Raw genomic sequence first — 9,626 nt, 5'->3', positions numbered from 1 at the left:
CTCCTGCCGCCGGGACCCGACACCTCTCACAGGACAGCCTGGGGGAGCAGGAGTCAGACAGTTGCCGGCAGGCGGGGCAGGGCTCAGAAGTCACGAGAATGTGCTTGGCCAAGGTGAATGTCACCAATAGGGGCCTGCTGGCTATTTTGCTTTAGCCATAGCATCTTTATCCAGGGAAAAGGGGGAATTCCTTTAATCGGGGCATGTGTCCAGCTGAGGTGACAGTGTCCCTAAATGAACTGGCCTCATTAACCCACCAGCCCCAACTGTTTACATATGCCACAGCGACTCCTGGAAGCCACCTATAAGGTCAAGGGAAGGGTTCCTGGTTCTAGGAACTCTCCACCCCTGTCCCAGAAAACCCACGAATGTTCCACCCCTGGCTCAGCATATTGTTAGGGATTAGCATAAAAGGACAGACCCTAGCCCTGGGGTGGCATTGCTCCCGTGAGGATCAGTCTGCTCTTTGCTTCTGTCCTAAAGAGTGTCCTTTGCTTTCCATAAATCTGCTGTCTACACTTCATGCCTTAATTCTTCTCTTTTTTTTGTTGCCCTGCCCTTGAATTCCTTCCTGTGCGAGGTTCGTGGTCCCTCTCGGCGGGCGCGGTGGTCTGCGCTGCTAACACATCACTGCTCAGGCAGGCGCAGCAGACCCTCGCCGGAGGACAGTGCTGCCGGTGAGCTCCAGGGAAACGATTCCTCTTGTGCAGCGGGCGAGGACGCCCCGATCCACATTGTCCCTCCCAGGTCGCAGCCTCCCCGCCCCATGCTGGGCGAACCCGGGAGCACCGGGGGTGGGGATACACTTCCACCTGGGCACGCAAACCCCCTGCCCCGGACTGCTGTCCCCTCGGGGAAGGGCCCACCTCTGTGCCTCAGTTTCCTGTTAAACCAGAGTTGTCCCAGACTGATCCCCAAAGCTGGCTGCACTCTGAAGATGCACGGCCCCAGTCACTGCCACTGAGCTCCGACTCTCCTGGCACCATCTGTCAGCATTCCAGGGCGGCGAGTGCCAGAGACACGCCGGGAATCCGCTAGCCTTGATCACCCTGCTCACCCATGACCTGTGCTGTCACCTTGTGCCCAGCCCCCCCCCACTGACCCCTACCTGTCCACACCCGAGTGTCTGGAGATGGATCCGACTGAGCAGCTCCGGGACTGCACAAGCTCCCGTCAGTGTCGGGCGTCTGGAACCCCCCATATTTGCTGCCAAGCCCTTACGCTGGGGAAACAGCCACCTGTGTGGTCCCTCTGTGGCCAGCGGCTGCCACACGAGAGCTGCAAGGTCCCACCAGGCTCTGCCCCGCCACGTGCCCCACTGCACACCCCGCCACGCCTACCGCTCCCAACACGCTGGCCCCACGGGGAGGAAGAGCCGGGAAATACACAGATTTAGGGTTTGGGGAAAAGTGACCTCCAAGTACTCTTTGGAGAAGCTCATCCTCCCCCCAGTCCTGGTCCCTGGAAGCATGGTCTTCCATGAAACCGGTCCCTGGTGCCAAAAAGGTTGGGGGCCGCTGCTTTAAAGCATCCCATGGTGGGTGGGAAGTGGGAAGCAGGAGGACGTGTGAACCGCCACGGGCCGGGGCGCGTGGGGGGGAGGGGCAGACCACCAGTGCTGGGTGGAGCCGCAGAGCTGCCCCCGGGGTCGCGGGAACAGCCCGGGTCACACAGGGCCCCTTCCGGGGCCTCAGCACAGCGGACAGGTTCTGCCCGCCCCCTGCCTGGCCCACACCTCGCTGGGTCCAGTTTACGGACTCCAATCGCCACACGGGGGACAGTCGTCGCACCTGCAGTCAGTGACATTTTAATTTGGAGGAATTAACACTACAGACATCTCCATTTTAAAAAAATAAAAATCTTCAAAGCATTTTACAGGCCAAAGAGCTGAGGAAGATCCTCACCCAAACATTCAAGAGATCTCTGAGGGGCACTCGGGGGGGAGGGGCAGCGCTGGGTCTTCCCCCGCCGGCCACAGGAGCGACACCACCGCGCACGGCTTTGGTGCACACAGGCGGGCGCCTGCACGGCAGGCGGCCCCTCTGCCAGCAGAAGGGGAGACCGAGCCACAGGAGCCACACAGAAGCATCTAGAGCTCTGGGGCCAGCACTGGGCTGAGTGCGGCGTGACCGCGTGTTAAACTGAAAACAGGGCTGGGCAGATGTGCGGTGCCAAGGTCAGACCAGCGGCTCCCACCGCAGACGCTGCAGACCCAGAACTCCGGGGGCCGACGGGGCTGGGGCTGCGGACAGAGGATGCGGCAGGAGCCCCCACCAGGCCACCCGGGGCAGCAGCAGGACCCTGCCTGTCGGGACACCGGCCTGGCCTCCCCCTACTGACCCAAGGCCATCTCTGTCCCGGAAGACGGAAGTTAAAGCTGTGTCTGGCCAGTGTGTACAATGCCCAGAATCAAGGGAATCTCCCCCGTGGAGCCCACCAGGGCTGTCCATGGCCCGGCCCAGCAAGGGCCTCCACGTCTGTCTAAGGGACATCCCCAGGGACCCGAGGAGAACCTGACGCCCCGACTCTCACACCCGAACTCGCAGGCTCAGACACAGGCCCGGGGGGTGCACACACAGCCCCTCCCGGGAAGGGGCAGCACAGCAACGGGGTTTCCGGGCCCTGCCGGGCCGGTGCCACATCCCAGGGGGCTGCTCAGGAGCACGGGCACCTGCATCCTCGTGGCCCCTTCCATGCGCACCAGGGCAGAGAAGACGCCAGCCCTGCCCTGTGCCGCCGGCGCCGGGCAGTGGGGCACGTCCCCTCCAAGCAGCACATCGGTAAGGGTCCCAAGGCTCCGCTCACGGGACTCGCGGGGTCTCCAGACACCTGTCCCCTTCGCATTTCCTGCACACTGGTGCGTGGGTCTGCTCCCCGCGGGCCGCAGGCCCCCTGGCCCCACCGGGGAGCCCGTCCTGTGGGCTGAGGCGGACCGGGAGGCGGAGCCGAGACAGGGGCAGGGCTGCTGGGCCTTCTTGTGTGTCTGTGAACACAACCTGGGTTCAGGGCAGGTGTTTCTGAGCAGAAGTGAGAAAAGATGCTCGCTTTTGCCATCACCTTAAAAACACCTGAAACCCAGCCCTGGGGTGTCAAACCCACGCTGGCCGTCCCCGCGGTGGTGAGCGCAAACATCGCCCGGTCCTGCCTCCCGCAGCCTGCCCGGGGCCCATGCACAGGCTCATCAAGAACCTGACACCTGCCTGCAGGGGCCACGGTGCCCGTCCCCCAAGCCAGGACAGGTGGGCAGTGTCTGTGGCTGGCGGCCACGGGCCTTTGTCCTCCCTGGCTGTCTCACAGGGCCTTGGCACTGGCGGGGTGCATGGCGTGGGGTGCTGGCTTCTGGGGGTGGCGGGCGAAGGCGTAGGCTTGCGCCAGGATGGCCAGGTCCACCAGCACTTGCAGCAGGCCGCACACGGAGAACTGCAGGGGCGCCCCATTCAGCAGGAAGTAGGCCGTCTTGAAGGCGTCCCCGCTGGTCCACATGAGCACCATCTTTATGCTGAGGAGACACAAGCCAGAAGGTCAGCTGTGTGACCCAGGAGGTCGGGGGCACGGGGGGGGGCGGTCGGAGGATACCCCAGGAAGTTGGGGATCACCCCAGACTTATCTCACCCACCCCACCCACCCGAGACCCCTCTGTGGCCTCCGACCGGAGAGAGGAGAAGTGCTCCCCCGGCCAGGGGTCCAGCGTTCAGCTGTAAGACCCAAGAACTGGGCAGGGTCGTCCCGGCCACAGGGAACAGCAGGGCTGCGTCTGCAGAGCCGGGGCCTCTGGTCGGGCAGCCGTGTGCTGCCGGGAGGAGTGGCCGCTCCCCCAGAGCTCCTGTACCCCGCAGCCCGCACCCTGGGCGCTGAGGGCACAACCCGGAGGCTGCCGGGCCGAGGTCCGAGGCCAGGCACGAGCAGAGCAAAGCTGCTTCCCCAGGACTTCTCCATGCCCGAGACCCGCAGGGTCTCCATTACTGGTCATTGGTGCAAACTTTCCCTTCAGATGTCTCTGTCCCCGCGGCACAGGGACCTCGGTGAGTGAAGGAGGAACAACTGCCACCCGCTGTCCTGGGCCACCCGCATCCCTCTCTGCCCACTGCGTCTGGCACCCTAGCTGGACTGGCAGCAAACATGAGCACCGCTGCCTTCCTGCAGGAAATGTGTCTAAATTAAACCCGTTTCCACGGGCGGTCTGAATATTTCACAGCCAATGAAGCCAGACCACACGGCCTGAGGGGCTGCCGGGCCGTCAAAGAGGAGGGGTGCCGAGGAGATGAGGACACAAGGACACGGCGGCTTGCCCACTGGAGCCACGTGCACCTCTGAGCCTCCGCCTCAGCTCACTGCAAAACCAGGGTTCGGGGAGCCCCTGTGTGCAGGGTCAAGAGAGAGAGGCCACAGCTTGGACTGTGACCTGGCAAAAGCAACCGCTGAGTAGAGCCGGAAACGCACCTTCATCTTCTCCTCAAGCCCACACTCAGCTATGGGCAAGTCCTGTCAGCCTCTGAGAACACAAATTTGGCTTGGTAATTAAACCCACAGCAAAAACAAAGAGGGTGTGACATTCTTCCACTTGGGTCAGTTTTGCTAGATCATAACATCATTTCCTGGGTCCTTGAGGATTATGAATTTACCTCTAAGTATCGCTTTAATTGCATCCCACAAATTTTGATATGTTTTATTTTTCAGCTCAAAACATTTTCTAATTTGCTTTGAGACATCCTCTTTGATTAACAGATTAGTTAGAAGTACGTTGCTTAGCTTCTAAATCTTTGGAGATTAATTTCTAACTTAATTACATTATAGCCATACAACATAGTTTGGATAGTTTCAGTTCCTTTAAATAAATATTTATGACCCAGTAAATGGTCTGTTTTGGTGAATGCTCAATGACCATTTGAAAAGGATGTATATTCTGGGTGGAGTGTTCTATAGATATCAGGAAGATTCACTTGGCTACTGGTGGTGGTCAGATTATATCCTTGCTGATTTTCTGTCTTCTTTTTCTCTCAATGTCTGAGGAAAACTGAATTCTGTAACTGTAATTGTGGATTTGTCTTTTCATTTCTACCAGCTTTGGCTTTATGTATTCTGAGGCTCTGTTGTTCCGTGCGTACACGTTTAGGGTTGCTGCACCTTCTGGTGAATTACCCGTTTATCATTATGTATTGTCCCTTTTAATCCAAAGCAATTTTCCTTTACTTTCTTTTTTTTTTTTTTTTTTTTTTGAGACAGAGTCTCACTTTGTTGCCCAGGCTAGAGTGAGTGCCGTGGCATCAGCTTAGCTCACAGCAACCTCAGACTCCTCGGCTTAAGCGATCCTACTGCCTCAGCCTCCCGAGTAGCTGGGACTACAGGCATGCGCCACTATGCCCGGCTAATTTTTTCTATATAGATTTTTAGTTGTCCATATAATGTCTTTCTATTTTTAGTAGAGACGGGGTCTCGCTCAGGCTGGTCTCGAACTCCTGACCTTGAGCAATCCACCCGCCTCGGCCTCCCAGAGTGCTAGGATTACAGGCGTGAGCCACCGCGCCCGGCCTCCTTTACTTTCTCACATATTAATATAGCTATTCCAGTTTCCTTTTATTTGTGTATGCATAGTATGCATAGTACACACTAGTATACATCTTTCCCCAGCCTTTTATTTTTAATCTCTGTCACTATATTTAAAGTGGGTTTTTGACAGCAGGTAGTTGGGTCTTATTTTTATAACGAATATGAAAATCTCTGACCTTTAATTGGTGTGTTTCAACCATTTACATTTAATGTTCTTATTGACATGTTTGAATGTAGGTCTACCATTTTACTTTTTTGTTCTCAAATTGTCCCTATTTTTTATTCCTCCCTTCTTTTAGATTATTGTAAATTTTCTTAGTATCCCATTTTATCTAATGGATTTTTCACTGTCTCCTTTTGTATAGATTTTTTAATGCTTCCTCTAGGGCAGTGGTTCCCAAGTGGGAATGGTTTTGCCCCCATTCCCCCACTCCAGCTGGCAATTTCTGAAGACATTTTTAGTTGTCACAACTGGAAGAATGCCACTGGCATCTAGTGAGTAGAGGCCATGGACACTCTTAAACATCCCACAATCATAGGATATTCCCCCACAATATCAGTAGTGCTGCTGTTCAAAAAGTCTACTCTAGGGAATTATAATATAGTTAACTTTTCAGAGTCTGCTTAGAATCAGTATTTTATTACTTCACATGGAATGTGGAAACCTTACCACCATAAAGGCTGCTTTAGCCTCGCTCTCTTATACTGTAGCTGTCGTACACATCATATCTACGTGCATTGAAAACCTCACCAGACAATGTTATAGTTTTGCTGTTAAGCTTCACACATATTTTAGATAACTTAAGAGAAGAAAAATAATCTATTATATTTACCCCAGATATTAGCCATTTCTGTTGCTCTTCCTTCATTCCTGGAGCTCCAAGTTTCTGTCTGGTACCATTTCCCTTCCAGCCAAAGAACTTCCTTTAACATTTCCTTTAAAGCAGGACTGATGGCAGTGAATTCTCTTAGTTTTCCTTCATTTGAGAAGTGAAGCGAAAACTGCATTTCACCTTTATTACTGAAGGATATTTTTGCTAATATAAAATTCTGGGTTAACAGTTCTTTTCTTTCAGCATCTGAAAAATGTGCTACTTCCTTCTGACCTCCATGGTTTCTGATGAAAAATCCATAGTAATTCAAACTGTTGTCCATATAGATAGATACAGATATATATCCTCTTTTGTCTGATTGCTTTCAACATTTTTCCTTTGACTTTGATTCTTACAAATTTTTGAGGTGATACATGTTTGGGATTCACTGAACTTCTTAAATCTATGTTATCTTTCACCAAATTTGAGGTATTTTCAGTCCTTATTTCAAGTGTTTTTTTTCTTTTTTCTTTCTTTTTGTGAGACAGAGTCTCTCTCTGTTGCCTGGGCTAAGAGTGCAGTGGCATCATCATAGCTCACAGCAACCTCAAACTCCTGGGCTCAAGTGATCCTCCTGCCTCAGCCTCCCGAGTAGCTCCGAGTACAGGCATGCGCCACCATGCCCCGCTAATTTTTCTATTTTTAGTAGAGACGGGGTCTTACTCTTGCTCAGGCTGGTCTTGAATTTATGAGCTCAAGCGATCCTCCTGCCTCGGCCTCCGACAGTGCTAGGAATACAGGCGTGAGCCACCATCCCAGCCTATTTTTTTTCTATACCACATTCTTTCTCCTCTCCTCTGCACTCAGATGACATGAATATTAGACCTTTTGGTATTGCCCCTGACTATTCTTTTTTTTTAATTTTTCTATTGTTTCCTGTTCAGAATAGATACTTTTTGTTGGTTTGCCTTCAAATTCACTGCTTCTTCTCAGCTCCATTCTACTATTGAACCCATGGAGTACATTTTTTATTTACATTATTGTATTTTTCAACTTAAATTTTTCTTTTCTTTTTTTTTTTTTATACCTCTACTTCTCTGCTGAGATGTTCTATGTTTCCATTCATTTCAAGAGTACGTGCTCTTACTCTATGGAGCATAGTTATAATGGTGACTTTAATAGTCTCAGATAATTCCAGCATCTGGGCTGGGCGCAGTGGCTCACGCCTGTAATCCTAGCACTCTGGGAGGCCGAGGCGGGAGGATCGTTTGAGCTCAGGAGTTTGAGACCAGCCTGAGCAAGAGTGAGACCCTGTCTCTACTAAAAATAGAAAGAAATTATATGGACAGCTAAAATATATATATAGAAAAAATTAGCCGGGCATGGTGGTGTATGCCTGTAGCCCCAGCTACTGAGGCAGGAGGATCGCTGGAGCCCAGGAGTCTGAGGTTGCTGTGAGCGAGGCTGACGCCACGGCACTCTAGCCCGGGCAGCAGAGCGAGACTCTGTCTCAAAAAAAAAAAAAAAGAAAAAGAAAAAAATTCAGCATCTGTTTTGCCTTAGGTTGGTGAATGCTGATTATCATTTCCTTTTAGAGTTGAGATTTTTCTGATTCTTCATATGTAATTTTGGTTTATAACCTGGACATTCTGGACATCATGCAGTGAGACTCTGAGTCTTGCTAAATCCTACGGGCAGTGCTGTCACAGGCAACTGACATGGTTGGGTTCAGGATGCCAGTTCTGACGGTTCAGTTTTCAGAACCTCTTAGTGCCCGAGATCCATGCTGCACACGCACCACTCAGAGGCCAGTCCGGGACCTGGGTGGTGTCTGCTCTGAGGTTCAGTTCTCAAACCCTTTGGGTGCGGTTTAGAGCCAGATCCATGCATGCCTGGCTCCAGGGTGAGTCCAGGGGACACGTACCTGCCTTCCCATCATCTCACCACACGGTCCCACCTTCCCCGTCACCTCACCACATGGTCCAGCCTTCCCTGTTACCTCACTGCAGATCCCACCTTCGTCGTCACATCACCTCAGGGTCCCACCTTCCCTGTCACCTCACTGCAGGGTCCCACCTTCCCCATCACCTCACTGCAGGTCCCAGCCTCCCCCATCATCTCACCTCATGGTCCCACCTTCCCCGTCACCTCACCTCATGGTCCCACCTTCCCCGTCACCTCACCTCATGGTCCCACCTTCCCCGTCACCTCACTGCAGGTCCCACCTTCGTCGTCACCTCACCTCAGGGTCCCACCTTCCCCGTCACCTCACTGCAGGGTCCCACCTTCCCTGTCACCTCACCTCAGGGTCCCACCTCCCCCGTCACCTCACGGCAGGGGCCCAGTCTCCCATACTCCTGGGCTGGGCCCTCAGCTCCGCTCCCATCTTCCTTGCACAGAGCCCAAGCACAAAAGCTATAAAAAGGTGTCTCTTTTGGGCGAAGCCCAGAGTTGTGGGTTCAGACACTCCAGGAAGAACTCAGGCAGCACCCACTTTCACATTCCTGTCCACCCGCAGATCTAGGAGTACAGGGCGCGGCGCAACCTCCATCCTGTGGTGAATGGCTATCACAGGAAGTTCCTCTGGGCAGACACGCTCTCCTTCTAGTGACCCACAGATCCCACCTAGCCCACCTAGCAATCTGCTCCCATCATAGTCCACAGCTTGTGGGCAGAAACTGGGATTGCTGTGTATCACTGGAGGCTCCGGTGGCAAGGATGGGCCCGTGTTCTGCAAACTGTGAGCATAAACATAGATTCTGCGCTTCTCTGTTGGCCTCCACGTGGTCCCCAGCTCGCGATTCCTTCCCTGAGGGTGGATTCGCACGTGGCGCGACAGCACGCAGCAGGACAGCGGCAAGACATTTCTCTCCCAAATTTCAGAGCATTTTTTCCCATCACATACGAACTAAACTACAATTTAAGGCACATTTAAGCTGTAATTTAACTTGAAATCCTCTTACTCTAAAACCTTCCTGGAAAACCAAATTATGAAAAGAACCCATATGAACCACAGGCAAATTCCACGTAGGGACCGAGGGCAGGTGTGAAACAGAGAACTATGGCTTCTGCAGAATGTTCCATCCATGCCTCTGCTTTGCCGAGTCCCCCACGCGGCCGGGCATGTTGGGGGTTGGTGCAGGGCCACACACCTTCGCATCTGGCACCAGCAGCCCTGGATTCGCTGCTCTGACAGACAACGTCCCTGCATACAGGCTGGCCACACGAATCCACCACAAACGGCTTTCAAAATATCTTCCATGAAAC

The 9,626-nt window shown here is 53.2% G+C and overlaps 1 protein-coding gene across 3 annotated transcripts in view; it reads right to left on the bottom strand.

The window, feature by feature from the left end:
* Positions 1-1,791: 1,791 nt before the first annotated feature.
* SLC66A2 (solute carrier family 66 member 2) overlaps positions 1,792-9,626 on the bottom strand; it is a 31,733-nt gene continuing 23,898 nt past the window's right edge. For 2 of the 3 annotated variants that reach the window (XM_069464858.1, XM_069464859.1), the window contains one exon: positions 1,792-3,499. In XM_069464858.1, coding sequence (XP_069320959.1) covers positions 3,292-3,499 — 208 coding nt within the window. In that variant the 3' untranslated portion in view covers positions 1,792-3,291. The remainder of the gene's footprint in view (positions 3,500-9,626) is intronic. The other variant, XM_069464860.1, reaches the window with a different exon arrangement.

This window comes from Eulemur rufifrons, unplaced genomic scaffold (genome assembly GCF_041146395.1).
Source record: "Eulemur rufifrons isolate Redbay unplaced genomic scaffold, OSU_ERuf_1 scaffold_150, whole genome shotgun sequence".
In the NCBI taxonomy this organism is placed as follows: domain Eukaryota; kingdom Metazoa; phylum Chordata; class Mammalia; order Primates; family Lemuridae; genus Eulemur; species Eulemur rufifrons.
The sequence above is the reverse complement of the archived record's forward strand: the minus strand, read 5'-3'. Positions and strand labels throughout refer to the sequence as shown.